At 42.6% G+C, this 21,288-nt stretch overlaps 2 protein-coding genes across 2 annotated transcripts; one reads left to right on the top strand and one right to left on the bottom strand.

Annotated features, from left to right (window-relative positions):
• On the bottom strand, positions 362-4,043 carry LOC8080787 (nodulation protein H). Its single transcript, XM_021459115.1, has 7 exons — positions 3,635-4,043; positions 2,501-2,640; positions 2,159-2,403; positions 1,817-2,075; positions 1,234-1,413; positions 752-907; positions 362-667 (listed from the first exon to the last, which is right to left on the bottom strand). The coding sequence occupies exons 2-7, from the start codon at positions 2,501-2,503 to the stop codon at positions 491-493; spliced, it is 1,020 nt and encodes a 339-aa protein (XP_021314790.1). The 5' UTR covers positions 2,504-2,640; positions 3,635-4,043; the 3' UTR covers positions 362-490.
• LOC8080786 (probable serine/threonine-protein kinase PBL15) lies at positions 14,423-16,418 on the top strand. The gene is made up of 2 exons (XM_002467770.2): positions 14,423-15,218; positions 15,319-16,418. Exons 1-2 carry the CDS (start codon positions 14,636-14,638, stop codon positions 16,047-16,049), a joined length of 1,314 nt encoding a protein of 437 aa, XP_002467815.1. The 5' UTR covers positions 14,423-14,635; the 3' UTR covers positions 16,050-16,418.

The raw sequence follows: 21,288 nt of genomic DNA, 5'->3' as shown, positions 1-21,288 counted from the left end.
GACAAACTTTAATCGGCTGATGTATCTTTAAAAGAACAATCAAGGAATATGTTCAACAACCGAATTCCATGAAAATTTTGTTTGGTTGCAAATTTGTTCACCAGCGTTGAGGAGCGTCACAGAAGATCAATGCAGCATTGGAGCACACGCTGGTAAAAATCTTTAAATCGATTACAAACTCAAAAATATAAACATGAAACAAGTCGATTGCAAGAACTATCACACGGCACTTTGATCCGTTTTTTTCTTTAATTGAAACTGGCTTTCCGATCTGTTGACTGTGGTTTTCATGGAAGAGTTTCAGATATAGAGCTCAATTGCGAGCCAGCACCCCCCCCCCCCCCCCCCCCCCCCCCCCAAAACCAGTAAATAAACCTATACATACAGAATCTAAAATGCGGCAGTAAAACTCTCGTCACTTTCCTCATCTCTCACCCCCTCTGTGAAAAACTGGGACTACGACCTGACACTCATTTGGCCCGGCCGATCATCACTTGGCATAGTCTGCATCAGCAAGGAATCGACCATACCGTGTCCCATTCAGCACCTGGCTCACCTGCTCCCAGTTGTCGACCAGGTCCGGGAGTGGCCTGGTGTGGATCTTCACGTGCTTACTGGACAGCTTCCTCACCGGAACCCCAAGGAATTCCTGCACCCGGGACAGTGCCTGCACAGCACAGGGCATCAGAAAGAGCATTATTATTGGGTAATCTTCAGAGGCTGGGAATGCTTGTTTGCTTGTGATGCCTACATTTCTGTCGCGGATGACATCCTCGTAGTAGAGGACCATGTGGCGCGTGCTGCTGAAGCGACCCAGGCAGGTTCTCATGGCGCGCTGGGCGTCCCTGATGCTCGGAATCAGAGTTGATATGTCCAGCTCTGGCTTGAATCTTGCCAGGATCTCAGCCTGCCCAGACAAAAGGCGCTGACATGGTTAGTTACTCTTGGCTTCTTACTTACTTATACTCTCAGAAAGAATCAGATCAGGTAAGGCAGCTGTTATCATTCAGATCAAACATCTGTTACTCTGTCAGTGATTACTTTTTCTATTTTCCCCAAAAGGATACCAATACCATTGCCTGTTTGACTTTGTTCCATTCAAAACTGACAGACAGCTTTGGTTGAGTCACGTTTCTAATTATGCAGTAGCTAGGCCTCTCCATAGTTGATTCATAATTTGAATAATCCATTCAGAAAAAAAAAATGTAACTGATTGCATAGGGAGAGAGATACCTCCTCTTTTGAGTGCACATGTGATTTATGGACGCCATTCAGCTGCTTTGTTCTTCTATCGTAGTTGTTCGCCAACACAGAGATAAGCCTCCGTAATGTGTTTCTCCTAAAGAGGAATATCACAATTGCACCCCTCCTGTTTAAATAGTTAACGATGTCTCGATGGTTTTCCATCAGTCCCTGCAAAGCATAAGCAAGCCATTTTAGGTTCTATTTGGAACTAGGACTTTTGTTTTTTTTTTCATGTCCCAGTTTTTTTTCCCGTGAAAATTCTTGTATGATTCCTATGAAATTCTTGCGTTCCAAATTAGTTTTTTGCTTCATAAACTCACATCTAGCTTTCAGAAAGTCTGACTACCAGCTTTTCTGGTCGATAACATGATTACTGGCCCTTTTAAGTTACCAACTTCATAATTTTTAGGTTTGGAGCACAAGAACATAAATACAGTCAAGTCAAAAGCTACATGATAATAGGGCCTAGCTTTACCAGTTGTGGAGCAACCAAACAATATGCAGTTCAAAAGTCGCTCACTGATGGTAAACATTTATACAGAGAGCCTAGTAAAGCAATAATGCAGCTTACCTGGTTTAGCATCCACTTCAATCCAAACGCTGCTGTACATTCATTCTTCGCCGCACTAGTGATCCAGTCCATATCATATAGTCTATCAAGAGTCGCCAAAATAGATGAAATATTTTCTCTTCTATCCCTGACAGAGAATATCTCGCCATTTGAGCTAACATTGGGGTGGCTGTTGAGCAAAGTCTCGAACCACCCGCTCCCTGATCTTTGCATAGATATGATGACAAAGAAGCGAACCGGGTTACATGCACATTCGCCCCTGTGAACCGGGATTGAGTTTAGAAACATGAATCAGATGACACATAGACATATATGTATCTTCTACGAATTGAAGTTAATTACCTGTCGTAAGTGGCAGGCCTCGGAAAGTGCACATATCGCATCTGCTCATGTGGAGTTGCAGGTCTTGTGCAATGGATCTCTGTTTGTTCAGCTCTGTCTGCACTGGTCATTTTTTCTTCATTTTCTAAACTAATCTGATGGAAGGAGAAGTAGCAGACGTAGAAGCTGAACATTGCAATGAAGAAGACGAGAACAGATCGTAGAGGCAACACTGGGCCCTTTGGACTTTTTAATGAATAAATAGTCTGCAAATAAATATGAAGAAAAAGGTAACGACCAGTACGTGCTTTTGGCAACAAGTTAGTGTGATGAAGAAACAATATTCTAGTACTACATCGTTACCATTCTCTCCTGTGGACTGTCGTAGCAGTTGCTGCATCAACTGACTGCTCACCGCCCTTGCTGCGTAGCATATGAGCGAGGAGCTGATGATGTCTCTGTCTTCACTGACAGCACACCTCAGCATTTGTGAACTAGTTGTACTGCAATGAATTTACAGAGTTTCAGAGTTAAGATTTAACCCCTGTGCAAGAAGGAAACACACACAATTTTTGGATACGGCAAAGTGTGGGCCAGGAAGAAAATTGATCCAGAACCAATATTTAGCAGCTCAACTCAATAAACATCCATAACAGTTTCTGGAGTACTGTACGCGATGCAGAGTAAGATTTCAATCCTGGGCATAGATGTTGCAATGACCGTACAGGATTAATGGCACGAAGGCTTGTGAATGAAGAGGGCCCCTTGTTGTGCGGAAACAGACCTCGATCGAGCTTGAGCTTATCTCTCTCATAATAAATCAGCCAACAACACTTTCTACCATGGTTTATCAGCCAAACAAACAAGCGTACTGGTTGCAGCAGGATGAGGTACCAGAAAGTGCGAAAACGACGTCAAAACTGTCAACGAAAGGCACAAGAAAAGCCCCGCAGTAAAAATGGCTGGCTGGACCGTTTCCCTGATTGGCAGGCGCCACCGGCACCTAGATCGTGTGCAGGTAGCATTGTTGGCAAGAACCAACCAAGGGTTGCTTGTTGCAAAGTTTATTCCAATTACACAAGCAAATATTTAAGGCTGGGACAGGCTGATAGCAACATCAATGACTAATCATCAAAGTAGTTTTGCTCTATCTATCTCTTTCACACACAACAAAGAAGTTTTTTTAAAAAAATGGGAAAGGGAAATAGGTACCATTACCATACCAACCAGTATCAATCAAGGATTGCTCAGTGAATGAAGCCGATAATTTGGGTTGGGGAAAAGTTTGTGGGGGAGGGGGACCGAACAGGCAACAGCAAGAAGCATGAAGATGATACTCCCAAAGAGAGAAGAGCACAGGAAATTAAAAGGTGCACAGGTAGCACACACGAAGAACATTGTGAATGAAGAATCTTGGACTGAGCACTGCAAGCGCAGGCGGCCATGACATGAGATTGGAGCACAATTAAAGCAACAGTAGCACGAACGTATATATACCTGAGCCGGCGGCCGCGGCGATCGACGGACGAGTACTGATGATGAAGCACTGCATGCAGTGTGGCCTGTACTGTACGTCCAGCAGCAGGTGGATGTGGATCGATCGATCGATCAGATAACGGAGAAGGCCCGCAGCGCCGCCTGGAGCGGAGCCTCGATCGAGGTCTGCGCGCCGCGCGCGTGGGTGGTCGGCGCCGGTGGAACGGCCGGAGAGGAGGTAGTAGAGTACCAAGTGGAACACAGGAAGAGGAAGAGGGAAGGAGGAGAGAAATTAATAAGAGTAGTATGTAGTAGCAGCAGGTACTGCGTGTGACGTCGTCGCGGGAAGAAGAAGAAGAAGAAGAGAGCAACCGAGAAGAAGAAAGCGCGCCCCGCACCCGGACCCGGAGGGGGTGAAAGCGAGAGGCCGAGCCGAGCCAAAGGAGGGAGGCTAGATAGATGCATGGTTTAGTGGAGCAGCAGCAGAAATTGCATGCTGGAGCCCGGAACGAGCGAGCCGCCCGCCAACTGTGTCTGCGTGTGCTTGCTGATGCAAGTCTGCGTTCTACTGTGATGGAATGAGACAATCTGCCGAATCTATCAGCTATTTAGTAATATTTTTTTTTATAACAAATTTGTGAGAATACTTTTAGCAATGACTTTTCAGCGAAAACGAGATGTACGATCGCCATGGTTGTGTTGGTAGCTATGGTTGGTACATAACGGATTCCAGCTCGATCGATGGGGTATACCCATACATGCACACTGGCTGTCTGGCTTTGGTTATTACTACATACATGATACATCTGGTACTTGTCTTCATGTTAGCTAGCTCATCTGATGATCAGTAGTATGTTGCTTTACCATATAGAAACAGGAATTTTTTTGAATAAGTAAGCATGCATTGATGCATACTCCAACCTACTGTGTACTCTGTTCCATGGCGTGAGCGTGAGGCACCGAACTGCGCCATCCATATATTCCATCACAGGTTCACAACCAAAGTATGAATTGGAGGCTCCGATTCCGATCCACAAGGTTATTATGATGAGTATCTCTCTCTCTGCAGCTTGCTTGCTTGCTTTCATGTTAAGCTGGGTCACGAGCAATTTATGGCCGTTTTTTTAAAACTCCGGTCAAAGAAACGCTCTTCCTCCCTGGTTTAATGTGTGGCTGTTTTTGTTTTTCCCTAGTGTAACCAGACGAAAGTTAGGCTGCTGTGTTTAGGAAAAAATTTCACGACACTATATATCACTTTCGTTTGTTTGTGGAGATTATTGTCCAACAATGGACTAACTAGGCTCAAAAGATTCGTCTCGTAAATTCCGACCAAATTGTGTAATTAGTTTTTATTTTTGTCTATATTTAATACTCCACGTATATGTCTAAATATTCGATGTGATGGAGAATCTTGAAAAAATTTAGATTTTGAGGTAGAAGTAAACGAGGCCTACACGTACACTTACACAACCTGAAAACAAAATGAAGAAGCCATCACACATTAAAAACACCACTATCCATATCTTGTGTCGTGGACTTTCGTTGCTCTACAAGTCCAGAGGATCCAGCATGTGGGCCCCATCCCATCCGTTGAGCAGACAGCGGAGGACGTTTCAAGTACGGGACAGATGGGCACTCGTAGTCTCGTACCGTACGGTACGTTGATAAATCAATATCTTATCAGCTAAACGAACCTAATAATCTCTTTATGTTAAATAAAAAATCAGCATTACTTGTCTACTGCTAGAACGACGGAACGGAGATGGCAAAACACAACATAATGTATTGCCAAGTCAAAGATGATGCACACGCCTCTGCAGCTGTTGTTGATGTTGATGTTAATTTGTTATAAGAGAAAAAAAATATTATTATATAAATAAAAAGAATATGGCTAATTTTGACTGATAAATTTAAGCAAATAAGATGGTACGTCAAAGGGAGAGGGGGGCTCTGGAGCTTAGTTTCATTCTGCTTTTTGACGTACTATGGAGTATTTCTCATCTCCTTCTGCGCGATATTTCATGATCATCCATGACACCATGACCCATGGGTTAAACTGAAAATGCCAATAATTAATATAAACAAACAAAATGATATATAAACAAAATGTTAGCGTGATGATTTGACTTTATGTAGTCGTCTCCTGGACCAGGTGAGGGCGACACTAGGTACGTTATACAAGGGCTGTACACGGCAATTGATACCGTATTATCTTTTCATATTAAGATAAAATACACAGTATTATATATATATTATCTGCTGCTTGTTGATGCGTACCACACCACCGGCCGGCCTCGTTGTGTACGGAACGGGACGTTGGTGCCCACTACCTTTGGTTGGTGTACACAAAGGTCAAAACCCTCAGATCAAGGAACGTTTCTGGTTTATTTCGGTTCATGCTACAGTACATTGCTACCACCTAGCCTCAGCGGCGGATAAGACTGGACACTTGATTCTTGGAGGGCAACGTCCAACACTACCACCACACACCCTCCATTTTGTAAATTGTTTGTCCATATAAACACGGCACGTGTGCATTGAGCGAAAGAAGCACTACTTTTCAAGAAAGGAAAAAATCATAGTGGACTGATGATCACCCATATCACTAGTATGTAGTATCTAGTAATGTACAATTGTTACATATATTTTACAACATCTAATCGACCCACGTAAAAGGTGAAAACGTACATATCAAGAGCTACACTCTCTTAATAAATTTTAGGCCTTGTTTGGTTCAATTTTTTTTTGGCAAAATAGATATTGCAGCACTTTCGTTTGTATTTGATAAATATTGTCCAATCATGGACTAACTAGGTTGAAAAGATTCGTCTCGAAAATTACATGTGAACTGTGTAATTTGTTATTTTTTATCTATGTTTAATGTTCTATGCATATGTCGCATGATTCGATGTGACGTGAAATCTGATTTTTTTTGCAAAATTTTTTGGGAACTAAACAAGGTCTTAATGGACAAATGTAACATTACACAATATATTTTCTGAAAGAACATGAACAATTAGCAAGAACTGCGATTAAAGAGCACGAAATAAAAAGGTCATACAGATGGACCTATATCATTCATACAAGCACAAGTACAATGCTAAGTACCAACAAAAAATCCTACGGAGTACTACCAAAAACAAGAATGACAACTCTTGCACCGATATAACTTGCAGTCATCAAATTCATACTCTTCAATTTGTAAGAAACACAAAATCATTGTAATTTAAACTGTCGAATTATCTTAATTTCTGAATTTAATTTTAAACAATTCAATATTCATAACACCAAATAAGTATAATGAATCTACCTATACTTATTTGGTACCAATCGTAAAAACAAATTTAAAAAATACTTATTTGGTACCATAAATATTGATACTTTTTACAAAAACAAAGGAACTAACCAAAACTCAAGTGGAAAGCAACGTCACTTGGATTCACCTAGAGACAAGCTAATGATAAGATGGTCTGTAGGCTGTAGCTAGCTTCAAAAGGCAGGCGAGAGCGAAGTTCCAACGAGAAATTATGGACGAATCATGTTGATAAAGTGTGCAATTATGTTAGGTCGACTCACTAGTTGGTTTCTAAGTGAAGTTTCCCTTGTGCAGCAAATTTAATAAGTAGACGTGGTTAGTGAGGAGGCTTTCACGACGATAGCTTGCTACGGTGTGCATCAATTATTAGGGTTTGTTTGGTTGTACTCGTATTCACATTCATCCACGTGTGTTAAGCTAGATTGGAACGGAAATCCATTAATTTTGTACTTAACATATGTGGATTGAGATGAATATAAGTGCAACCAAACAAATAAAGACCTCTCCCAACCTAACATCCATATATGCAAGATCAATCCTCAAGGTGTTGACACTCTAGACTTTGGCTTGGATCATATTTTACATGAATAACACTGAAATAAAAAAGAACAAATAAAAACAAAATAGGTTTTGAACTCCTGAACTTTCAACGAGAAAGGAATATTTCCATCATCAAGTTGTGAATATAATTTTGATTAAAAGCAAAACTCCTATATTATTATAAATTGGTTTAGTTGATAGTCCAACTAATTAAACTGTGAAACTAGATCTCATAAGTAGTTCGTTATCCACCCAGTCAACATATTACACATGGGTGGATACAGTGGGTATTCTTCGTATTTCCAGGAATACCCAACTTTTATGCACTAAGTATATATATATTAACATTTCTATATTTAGCAAATAAAATTTTTCTCTCGTTCTTTTTAGTCTATTTTTGTATTCCTTTTAACACGTACGTTCTATGTTAGCTCGATTGCCAACATTATTCTATTTTATTGTTTCTGCAGATGAAAACCTAATTATTTATCTCCAGACCACATACATATTGACTCATGTCACCAAATATTCGTACAAATCATATCTTATTTCCAAGACAAATCAGAATATGCACATGGTAACATGTATAACAAAGTATTCTTTTCGTGTGAGTGAACGAGGCATGAGTAGGAGACAATTTCATAATCCTCCTTCCTAAATCTCTAACCCTAGCCGACTAGGCATGACGTGGTAGCGACACTGCTGGTTCCCAGTGTCCTGAGCTCCTAGCGGCGTGGGGCGTGCAGCGCGGGCGCGACCTTTGTCTTTATGCTACGCCTACATGGCGACCGGTGAAGACGCACATCGGTCATGAGGTTAGAGGTAACAGCTGAGTGGCGGCCCACTAAGCACCAGCAAGGGAATACCCAAGATTCAAATCCTAGCTCCGCCATTGATATTACACATATGCCCTAGTGCAATCCCTGATAATGGCACGATGTGGAAAATCGAGGTCTCCTATCATAATCATTAGACATAGCAATCCTTGACATGTCGATAAAATCTATCAAGACTTGAATTTTAGATTTTTACATGCCCTTAAAATAATTTAATCTGATGTAACTGTACCAACACATGGATATTATAAAAGTTAAATTAAAGATATATCTTCTAGCAAATACTTTTTGCTTAGAAACATGACAAAATCCATCAAGACTGAATTTTAATTTGGCACAAGTTTTTATACATTGTTATATTATTATCAACATTACCTTATATTCTAGATATTATAGTCGTCAAAAATAAATTATAGCTCTCAAATTTCATAAAAAGTGGAAAACATAAACAATTATGTAGCATTCTCTGTTTATGTTTTTTAAATGATATTTTTTCTGGTTGCAATATGTGGGCATGTTTGCTAGTAGATACTATTACTAAGCTATGTAATGCTCAAAATAAATAAACTCCGAGAGTTAACCTAAGTCAAACTATTTTAAATAAGTGCACCATAAAAATATTATTTCATATCATATCTTAGACACTATTTTGGCATCATAAATATTAGATATTTTGATTTTGGATAAATTCAAAAATAGATATTTTTAAAAGGAAAAAGTACTTGCACCACCGACATAATAAAAGTACTCCCTCCATTCCAAATTATAAGACATTTCAAGAATCATAAATATTAAATATTTTGACTTTGGAGTATTATATATTTACTAGATAAATCAATAGCTACTATATATAACATAATTTTTTTTAAAATGTATAATCCAATGGATCCAGTTTTTAAAATCTCGTAACGCAATTGTAAATAAACAAAATACAAATATGGGGCACGGGCAGCCCATTTCTCATGATCTGCTACTGGGCTGTAACCAGGCCTCACGGGGCCGCGTTGTGCCTTGAATGCGCGACGGCCCACGCACTCGTGTTACAGTTTGCTAGAAAAAAAAAGATGTTGTTGTAAGGAATCCTTGTTGTAACAGTGTCTTGTCTGGGCCACTAATGGGCTGACACGGCCGTCCCTGAGGGATTCATTCGTTCGGCTCGATCTCAAGTCTCTCAACGGAATCCTGCAGCTCCCCATGAAAAGAGTGCTCTTAGGTTCGGACAGGAAGCACCATAACAAAGGCCCTCAAAGGTTCTGCTAGCTCAACCAATATCAGTAAGGCCAGTCTCAATGTATAGTTTCATGGCCCAGTTACCAAGACTATAAACTAGGTAATCGAGCCATAAGAGTTTCATGGGGATGAAACTCATCTCTCATGTGATGAAACTCCTTCATTTAATGACCCTGTCAAGTCAGCAATTTTGCTTATGTGGCACCATATTTAATATGCATGACACTCTCATGAAAAATGTATTGAGACTGGCCTAAGGGACAGATACGTTTGCTCATCATGTCTATAACAACTCCATTTATTTTCACAACAAGATCAATTCAGTTCCAAGCAGGTTTCACCGGAGATGCATGAGGTATGCCATAAAAGAGATCTAGTTAGGCATAGATGCATATAGATAGTAGTAGATGCTGATACTAGTGGTTGGAGCCACCCAACGAGAATGCAGACGGCCGACCGGGTGCATGGCGCAAATGCTATCTGTTTGTACCAGCTTGTAGGATGGCTCGGATGGATCCAAGGTTTTTAATTTCAGTATCGTAAAAAATTCAGCCACCACCAAAATTATCGAATTTTATAAAATTAGGCAAAAATCTCGTCGAATTTTTTTAGAGATTAGCATATGAAATATGTTTTTCTTTTAAAAAAAATAGATCTAAACAAGTATTAGTATAATTTATAATTACACATCTATTGAATAGAAGAATATGCAATATAAACAATAGAAAATATGAGCCTAAGTTATATAGCACATGTATTAGTACATAATAAAATTCTGGATTTTTTCTTTCGGCCACCTCCGAAATTACTGAAATTCGCAAAATTTCGCCGAAATTTTTGAACCCTGTATGGATCCATGAAAATATTTACAAGAAATTTTTTGACCTCGAAACAGTTTTAGCCTCTCCTTAAAGTACATCTATAACAAAAAAAAATCTAGAATAGACTAGGGGGCTCTATGATCCGGCAGCCGTAGATCCTGTTCCAAGACTTTTTCATGCCTAGAATATAGAATGCATAAAGAAATAGACCGCGTGATATGGAGAGAGGCGACATACATGAACCGATGACTCAAATGATCACCAAATAGTTGGGAATTTGGGATGATGATGCATTTTAATAGTCCGGGCCAGCTCTTATTACGTACCCTGCCTGCAAAGATTAGCTATATATCCAGGGCATCCAGCTTAATTATACTTTGGAAATCCTCTCGGTAATAAAAAGGACATTTAGGTGAGCTCCCTCAAATGGTTGCTTTTAGATGAGAATGAAATGGTTGCTAGCTACAACAGACATTATATACGACTAGTTTGTACCTAATTTCTAGTACCTTCATCATGCATGGGTCAATTAATTGATGATGCACCTGTGACTGTGACTGTGGTATCATTGAATGCTTAATTGCTTCAGTCGTGCATATATGTACTACTTGAGTATATATATTTTTGGAGATATACGCGGAATTAAGCTTGTGATGCAGTATCGCATATCCATTATATTATTGCCACGTAAGAAACGCGTTGCCTAGTCATGGTGACCCGCGAATTCAATATTATTGTTGCAACTTCAACTGCTTCGTACGGGACATGCATGTGCGCCTGCTTTGCCACAACGACACCGCCGCGTCTGGCATGCATGCTGACTACCGTGATGTCGTGATGATGCTTTTCTGATATTAATTAGTAATAGTAATATTAGTAATATATATAAATAAATGGGGGATACAATTTCTGGTATTTTACTACAAGTGCGTGTTCAATTATTCTAGGTCAAAAACTTTTGTATTCCTCTAGTTGCATGCAATTGCAGAGCGACATACACATATATGTCATGAACTTGACTGGATTTTCTTTTACAACAATTTAACTTGAATAACTAGTCCTGCTTCATCTAAAGTGTGGGTTCGCATGGCCGCCGGATGATATGCAGTGGAGCTGCTGCTGCTGCCTTAAAATTTTAGGTTGGGCGGACACATGTGACAATCATAACTCTAGCTCTAGTATAGTACTAAAAGATCACATATGCATAAATGTTACTAGTATTTTTATTTATATGATTTTAGTCAAACTTTACATAGATCAGTAGATAGTTCAATTGGTTTTGGACCGTGGGCCATATGGTCACGCCAACCTAGGATAGGAAGTCATTGATAGTTTGATACACCAGAGAGTCATTGATAAGTATTCGGCCATTTTGTTGTTAATTAAGTACACCACCAGAGAGTTTTTCTACAGATCATAAACGCATTAGCTAGCGAGTTTGTGAGCTGTGAACTGTAAAGTATATCCAGTTTCCAGTACGTGCACCTTTTTGACTGGCTGGAGGAGTTTGTTTTTTTTTTCTTTGGTGACTTTGGCTGGCTGGAGAATTATTGCATGCATACGGTGATACGGAGTATAGTGTATACGTTATACGTATATCGTTCCGACGTCTACCATGCATGCATGCAGGGTCGCGACCAGTCAAACTAGTCAACGGGCATGCATGGTGACCCCAATTAAATATCGTTACACCGCTTTTGTACCGCTTTATTGTACGATATTCATGCATGCATGTGCGCAATGCCAGGCCCAGGCTGGATATGGGCGATGATAGCCTTGCCACATCGTGATCACGTTTCGCGTGAAACATATGCTGTCTGACTGCTGATTGTATAAACGTCGATTGATGCTTTGCAATATAAACCGTCTTCTAAAACATATGTAAGATTTGTTGTCCTAAGTCAATTTTCTTTAGTTTTAATCAAGTTTACAAAAAATGTACCACGAGATATATTTTATCTGTGCATTTATTTGATATTGTAAAAAGTTACTTTATTTTTCTATAAATTTAGTTAAAATTAGACAAGTTTGACTTAGGATAACATTAAAGCTAAAACAATATAAAATTTCAAATGGATAGGACATGTTTATTCTCTCCCGCCCTTATGTCTATGCTCAACAAGCAAGAGATTCTAAACTAAAGCTTATTTAGTATACAATTGAGTGTGTATTGTCCCCTTCAAAACATAAATTTTAGGATCCTAAATCTAAAATCAACTTCATCCTTATCCATTCCACCCACCACACTTTTCCATTTCACCCACCTCCACAACACTAGTATAAAGAAGAGTGGTTATGAAGTTTACTGATACCAGGAAGTTAGAAACCGGAAAATAAAAGAAAAACCATAAAAAGACACTACTCTCGTCCTATGAGAGGTGCAATCCCTCCATGAACCAAGCTTTGACTCTCCCTAAATGGAGGGAATATATCAAAATATCTAAGACGATCAGAAACATATATGGAGGGAATATAGCTTCAGTGATTCGATTCAATTTAAGAAATGGTTTAGACTACGTGCATTAGATAAATAATCATTCACACTATGGTATCCAATCTATTCAACGTGCCATAGGAACACACAAGAATACGAGTGCGCATGGGATTAGTGGGTTGGTTGACTAGTAAGCATGAAAATGGTAGATTTAGGTCATTGGAAATGGTTTAAATTTCTTAGTTTTACATTCTATTTGTTGACAACATAACCAAATATAATATATTATTTATCAAAAATGAATACACATGTATCATGTAAAAGTAAAAAGATAAAACATCAGTTCGAAAACACCCATGTAAGTCAAGAAGTCAAATAATCTTTAACAAAGACACTAAATTGTAGCACGACACCATAATTGGAATGGCAAATCTGTATTTCAGAAACCACTTGTTTGAAAGGCATAGAAAGTTGTATTATAGAAAAGGAAAAAAATTCGAAACTAGCCAAAAAGGAAAAAAAAAACTTTGAAACTAGGCTTGAAAAATTGATTATATATTTGTGAATTGTCAAATTGTAATAAAATCGAGACAATCTGAATGGTAGTACGAATATTAACCTAATTAATAAAAAATAGAGTTCGGTTATGCGTGGGATAAAGGAAAAAAAGAGCACGCTGACAATGATTGACGAAATAATGGCAAGACTTGGAATCTTCGGAAGAGTCTAAAATTGTTTTCGATTTGACTGGCATCGCCATTTTCATTTTCTGCTTTACCAAAAAAATACGAGGAAATCTAAAGAAAATGAACCCCCCAGTAAACATGGGTTTTCCACTTTTCATTTTCATTATCCCCTACCGATTGCTATATACTCCCTCCGTTCCAAATTATAAGTCATTCCAAGAATCTTGGAGAGTCAAAGTTTTTCAAGTTTGACTAAATTTATATAGCATAATAATAATATTTTTGGTACCAACCAAGTATCATTAGATTCTTTGTTAGTTATATTTTCATAGTGTATCTATTTTATGACATAAATCTTTATATTTCTCTCTATATTTTTGGTCAAACTTGAAAATGCTTTGACTCTCCAAGATTCTTGGAATGACTTATAATTTGGAACGGAGGGAGTATATTCCATAAAAAAACTGATTGCGATACATGGGTCTTGGTAATAAGTTGTAATTTCTTTTATGGGAAAAGGAAATCTCTCAATGCAAAAAAAAGTACGATATATATACGCTTCATCGAAAATATCCTCTGCAATTTCTGCAGAATTACACATCTCTTAGGCTTTGTTTGGATCCAATTTTTTTTTAGATTTTGACACTATAGCATTTCCTTTTTTATTTGACAAACATTGTCCAATCAAGAGTAACTAGGTTTAAAAGATTTTTGTTTCGTGATTTATAGATAAACTATATAATTAGTTTTTGTTTTTATCTATATTTATGTATATGCCGTAAGATTCAACAGTAAACATTAGTGGACGACGACGATAGCATGCATCAGCAATTGGAGCGTCCGGGGAGTCCTGGAGGTGAGCAAGAGACAAGGCAGTGCTGAGCAGTGCACGCAAAAGGCGAGGCCCCATGCTGCCATAAGCGCACAATTTGCCTCAAACGGGGGGAGTGGTTCGGAGCAGTTGGGGGTGCTGTGCTGTGTTGGAACGGTTGGCGTTGGCCCCCCCTTGCCTTGCCCTTGGCTTGGCCCCTCTATATGATCCCCACGCCTCCCGTGCCTGCTGCCACTCTAACCACCGCACCTCCGTCGGCCGGCAAGGCATCCATCCACTCCCCGTACGTCCGGTGCCTGACCTCATTCCCTCTCCCTCCACTCCGAGATGCCCAAGCCGTGGAGGCCGGTGCTGGCGTCGGCAACCAAGTGCTGCGCGGCGGAGGACGCGGCGGTGGCCCCCGACGGGCTGGCGCGGTGCAGGCCGCAGCAGTCGGAGCTCTCGCGCCGGCTCGCGTCCTTCAGGCGGCTCTCGTCGCTGGCCAACAGCCCGGCGTCGGGTGGCACCACCGTGGTGGTGGACAAGGACGGCAGCGTCAAGCAGCAGCAGGGAGAGGAGATGGTGGAGGGCCCGCTGCAGCTGCACTCGTTCGGCCTCGGCGAGCTCCGCGGCGTCACGCACGACTTCTCCAGCAGCTTCCTCCTCGGCGAGGGCGGCTTCGGCGCCGTCTACAAGGGCTTCGTCGACGCCGGCATGCGCCCTGGCCTCTCCTCCCAGCCCGTCGCCGTCAAGCAGCTCAACGCCGCCGGCTTCCAGGGCCACCGCGAGTGGCTCGCCGAGGTCATCTTCCTCGGCCAGTTCCGCCACCCCCACCTCGTCCGCCTCCTCGGCTACTGCTGCGAGGACGAGGAGCGCCTCCTCGTCTACGAGTTCATGCCGCGCGGCAGCCTCGAGAACCACCTCTTCAGGAGTACGTCTCCCTCTCCCTCTCCCTGCTGCTGTCCCTAGCTGGTCACGCATGGCGATGATGGCGTCATGTCACCGACCTCACCTGACCTGACTTGCTACAGGGATCTCGGCGACGCTGCCATGGGGCACCCGTCTGAAGGTGGCGATCGGCGCCGCCAAGGGCCTAGCGTTCCTGCACGCCGCCGCCACGCCGGTGATCTACCGCGACTTCAAGGCGTCCAACATCCTCCTCGACTCCGACTTCACGGCGAAGCTCTCCGACTTCGGGCTGGCCAAGATGGGTCCCGAGGGCGAGGACACGCACGTGACGACGCGGGTGATGGGCACGCACGGGTACGCGGCGCCCGAGTACGTGCAGACGGGCCACCTCAACGTGAGGAGCGACGTGTACAGCTTCGGCGTCGTGCTCCTGGAGCTCCTCACGGGCCGCCGCGCCATGGAGCACGTCCGGGGCCGCGCCGCGCACGCCGACCAGCAGGTGAAGCTCGTCGACTGGACGCGCCCGTACCTCAGCGGCGGCAGCCGCCGGCTGCGCTGCATCATGGACCAGAGGCTCGCCGGGCACTACTCCGTCAAGGGCGCGCGCGCCGTCGCGCAGCTCGCCGTGCAGTGCACGGCGACGCAGCCGAGGGACAGGCCCAGGATGGTGGCCGTCGTCGAGGCGCTGGAGAAGCTGCAGGGGCTCAAGGACATGGCCGTCACCGTCGGGCTCTGGCCCGCCGCCGCGCCTGTCGCTGGCAGGAACGCCATCTCGGCGAAGATCCGCGCCGAGGTCAAGGGCGCCGGCGGCGCTGGGTCGCGGCGGAGGAGCGCGTCCTCCAAGCTGCCGTAGTAATTGATGCATCGGATCGATCCTCGATTGGTTCGGCAGCGGCAGGACACCGGCCTGCGTGCCACGTCGTATAACGTGTCTCGTCGTGTACCGGGGTGTAGGAATCTTATTTCGATCTTTATGGTATAATGTAATGTGCCCGCGTGTCGTGAGTGTATATAGTACTGTAAAACGTAAGATCTGCAGCTGCGGTATAGTTTAGGCGCGTCGAGATTGGTGAGGCAGAGATGCATGGTCATGCATGCATGCCTCTGAAATCTGTATCCTCCATGACTCACTGTACGATCCACTACCTATTGCTCCTGGATTCATCATGGTTCATGAAGCGATCGTTTAATTTTGCGAATACATGCCAAGAAGATACATACACCTTTGTTTTCCTCAAATACGTGTCCTCTCTGTATCTCGATCTCTTGATTGTGTGTGGACAGACAAAGCGGATAGGAACGAATTGAAGTTTCTACTGCTGCGTCGTCGTCGACGGCGGCGGCGACGGCGACGACGGGTGCTTCAGAGCACGCGCCGAATTAAGGATGGAGAAGTAATTGTTCCGTTGCGGCGCAGTCCTGCATTGCGTTCCAAATTCCAACAGGAGCATCGATCATATCGTAGGTATCTACGACATATTCAAGCGACAGCAACGGTATCGATCGGAGCTATATACGGGAGGGACACTCGAGTGTCGTTCTCTCGACGGCGACGTTGCTGCTACACGACGACGACGACGGACGCCCCGGCGAAAATCCATCGGCGCGGCGTTTCACTGTAGCTTCCCGGCCAGTCTCGTCGTCGAGAGTCATGTCAAGACTTGATCACAGCCAGCCAGCGTAATCTTCCACGACCTTTACCTTTCTCCCGTAACGGGATCGACGGGAGACCCCGACACGGATAGGTTTCCGTGGATCGAGCACCATATCACGTGCCGGGTGCCGGCCGGCCATCTCGCGACGAGGTCAATCTGATCTTTCCGCGCGCGCACGTGCAAAGACTGCCTACCTAAATATCAGTGAAGGTTTCAGAGTATGTAAATTGAACACACCATACAACAACATGAAAGGGAAGGGGGGTGCAGATCGATTGCTCCAATATCTTATAGAAGACTCAATCTAGTGTCACAACTTGGCAAGTGTGTACATATTAGGCCTTGTTTAGTTCACCCCTAAAACCAAAAAATTTTCAAGATTCCCCGTCACATCGAATCTTAACGCACATGCATGAACCATTGGATATAGACGAAAACAAAAACTAATTACACAGTTTGTCGGTAAATCACGAGATGAATCTTTTGAACCTAGTTAATCCATGATTGGATAATGTTTGTCAAATAAAAACAAAAATGCTACAGTACCGAAATCCGAAATCTTTTCGGAACTAAACAAGGCCTTAGTCCAACAACTTATAAAACACCCAATTATGCAACAACTAACTTGTGAAAATTGGTGCATCTATAGTCCAAACGTTACAATGATGACGTATTTGGTCACACTAAATTGTATAGCAAAGAGATGGTATATTTGGATCGGAACAAATAATTGATAATTATGTGCCCATTGATATTCGTATCACAATGGTGATACAATTTTACAAGACAAGAATATTTGTTTTGACATTCAGAAAAAATATTCACATCAGAAATGAGAGATATTTTGTGTCCACATACAAAATTAGTTTAGTTTGATTTTGATGTAACAAACAATGTCTATAAAACATTATGATTTTGATGTAACAAACAATGTCTATGAAACATTAGAAGCCCGATTTATGCTTGTTTAGATGTTTTAAGTATGCACAGAAACAATATTTTTCCTTATTTTGAACAATAATTAAAATTCCAACTGGTGTATTAAGTTTCAATAAGTTAAATATGTCAACTAATTCATAAGGGTATGTTTACATTGTATGTGAATGTTTAGTTATGTGTTGAATATTCCTCAAAAAATTATTTGAAGCTATTTTAGTTTCTATTAGTTTTTTTAAAATAATTACACATTGATAAGATGCAAAACAAAAGGTAAGCGTGCAAAAATACAAGAAAATATTGCAAAATCAATTTGAAAAAGATAGCATAACCTGAATTTTATTTTGGTCATGGTATTAAGAAAAAAAAATCCAAAATGACACAATACAAGCTTGAGATGCTTTGACTCTCCAAGCTTCTTAAAATGACTTACAATTTGGAATGGAGGGAGTACATGAAATTCCAAATCCAGAACCTTATCACCGTAACATGGAAATTTAGACCAAGGCTGACCTGATCATCAGAATATAATTAGCAAATTGGCGATGCCATTACTCTTCCTGCCCCAGTGATCAACTGTCAAGTGTTCCCTGTCCGTGAGAACTAATAAGAGACCGTCACTAACTCACTGGTGACTCCTTCCGACGATCGACTTTGCGGGCGGTCAGGCGACGTCGCAGTGTGTAGTGTCGCCGGTCCTTCGCGTTATGGGCCCCCGGCCGTCGCACCTGTTGCCCTCCCTTCCCGAAAAATCAGCTCATTTACCGTATGAATGAAATTGACACGAAAAGTGTTCATCCGCCTCGATCGATGGTCTGGTCATGAGCAAGGGACGGACGCACTGGCGAGGCCTTTGGCCTTGCCTTTGCCTTTGCCTCCCCAAAGCCGGGCATCTTGAAAAACAGCAACACTGGCGTGTTCCTCGATCCGTGTATAGCACTGCCACTGCTCACTTAGCCCTTGTTTAGTTAATTCAAAAACTTTTTAAGATTTATCGTCACATAAAATTTTGTGACACATGCATAAAGCATTAAATATAGACGAAAATAAAAACTACTTTATCAAATACAAACAAAATGCTACAGCATCAAAATCTAAAATCTTTTCGTAAAACAAGGCCTCGGAGGGCGACGGCAGCCCCGGGCCACGACGGAGCCGACGTTCGCGTGCGTTGCTGCGTCTGGCGACCGGGCTGCGTGGTGACAATTAGAGAAACCGCGCAGCACAAGCACAACCGCACAGAGGCGATGCCGATGCCGATGCGCGCGGACCCGGCCGCCGCGACGGCGAGTGCTAGATCGATGTGAGCTCGCGGCAAGGCCTCTCGCGCGGCGGATTGGTCCGCATGCTTGCTTGCTGCTAGTGCTAGCCGAGACTCGCTCGCGACCGCGAGCCTCTGCTTGTTGCACTGGGTCAGTCCACGCCGCGGCTGGGCTGGGCCCCGCGATCGAATGGCAGCGGCACGCGCATACGCACAGGTGGTGAGCATCACGCAAATGCTAATGCTAGATCGAGGTGACCGGCGGCGGTGACATCACGCCCGCGCGCCGCCTCTCGCTTTCCTGAGAAAACTACACAAACTAACGGCCGCCCGTCACATTCCTGATCCTCCTGCTGCAGCCGTGCACAGGTAAACTGCGTAGATACTGCGCGGATCAAAGCTAGTAGCTTGGAAATGTGTTCTCTTTTTAGTTGACTGGTCGTTGATGATGAACCAAGTCTAGAACATCATCATGCACACATGCTTTCTGGTTACCGAATTAATAGGAGAGTATATATATATCCAGGATAGATATTTCATTATTTCTTTGCTGAGTTTTTCACCCACGTGAAAGTTGATAGTTCAGTTTCCTGGCGGTGATTTCACATTCAAGACCTGTTTTCTCGTTTACTCACGATTTCCAAAAACGTGTACTGAACCATGATCACTGCCCATAGGTTTCACAACAACCGACTATACTTATATAGCGGTAAAAGCACTGAAAAGTTTTGGCAACAAACCTTTTACTATCTACTCACTAGCTTCATTCTAAATTATAAGATATAGAGTCAAAACATATTAAGTTTGATTAAATTATAGTAAAAATTATAAAGATTTATAACATCAAATAGATATAATATGAAAATATAATTAATGAGGAATCAGCGAAAGAGAAGATACGATGCTATATTGTGCATACACATTCGCTGTAGTACCATTACGGAGTACTTGCGTTTGCGTCCATGAGAACAGAACTTCTTAATTAACAACACATGTAATCTTTAATGAACTTTGACAAAGCTCACTCTTTTGGCTGATCAATTCCATTCAATTGAAGAACAACAATTCGTATATATCGTCTCAGCGAATGTCTGGCGGGAATTTCGTATTCATGCATTACAATTTTTCATGTCCAATGCCTACAGAAAGGAACTGTACGTGTCGAATTGCCCAATCTACGTGCTGGGCTGCAAATTTAGTTCATTGTGCCGTCACGAGCAGGCCGTAAAGGCAGTAAAAAAACGAATAGACAGAAGCTGACTGTTATTAGGGATGTAATAAACGGCCTAGCCCACAAGCCGACTTAATTCTATGCGTTGCTACGACCCACAAAACTAAGCATATATATGGGTTTGTAAGTTGGCAACGGATCTGTGCAAACTCTAATCTGAACCGCAGGATGTTGATCCAAGGGGACGCATGAGAGAGGTGGAAGGAGGAATTTGTAAAAGTGTGATTAAGAGCGGGCGGTTAAGTGCAAAATTACCCAATCTCTCCACGCCCCTTGGATCAACATTATGTGGTTCAGATTAGACTTTGCACAGTTTGCACGGGAGATGAGTTTGCACTAGATTATATTCCTTAAGATGAAATAGACCGGATGGCTAAGACGGGGCCCTTATCCACGGTATGTGTGAGCAATAAGCTACAGGTCAAAGACCGAGAGCAGGGTCATAGCCATCATATCACACTTACTCCTCCACAACCTCCCCTCCACCACACTGGCATTGTCTGGTAGCCACGACAATATTTTGTCCTAGCATCTGTAGACGGGTATATAGCAATTCTCAAATTTTAATCCTTTCTCTTATCTTCTCTAAAGGGAATATATAAAGTCTCCTAGTAGGTTGAGGAAGACCCCCTACAATCCCGCATCTCCCCCAACGCCTCTGGTTTCCTTTCCCCGACATCGCCATTGGTTTTCCCTTGTTCTCTATCAGCGCAACAAGTAGAATCTGTTGCCACCACTCTCCACATCCCTGTTCACTTCATTTTTCTAAGTAGTCCCCGATGATTTAACATGATGCCTCCTCCCTAGCTCGATCGCCCTAGGAGTCCAATCCAACCACCATCACTGTTGCTGTTAGATCCCACCGTCTGATGAACTAGTGACTATCAAAATGGAAGGATTGGGCCCTCCTTCGCCGACCTCCCTCTTTCCTCAAAGACCCTCTCAACTACAAAACACAGAGAGGTCATGCACCACTACCATCAGTCACAACGAGGCATATCTAAGTGCT

The sequence above is a fragment of the Sorghum bicolor genome, chromosome 1 (genome assembly GCF_000003195.3).
Source record: "Sorghum bicolor cultivar BTx623 chromosome 1, Sorghum_bicolor_NCBIv3, whole genome shotgun sequence".
Classification (NCBI taxonomy): domain Eukaryota; kingdom Viridiplantae; phylum Streptophyta; class Magnoliopsida; order Poales; family Poaceae; genus Sorghum; species Sorghum bicolor.
The sequence above is the reverse complement of the archived record's forward strand: the minus strand, read 5'-3'. Positions and strand labels throughout refer to the sequence as shown.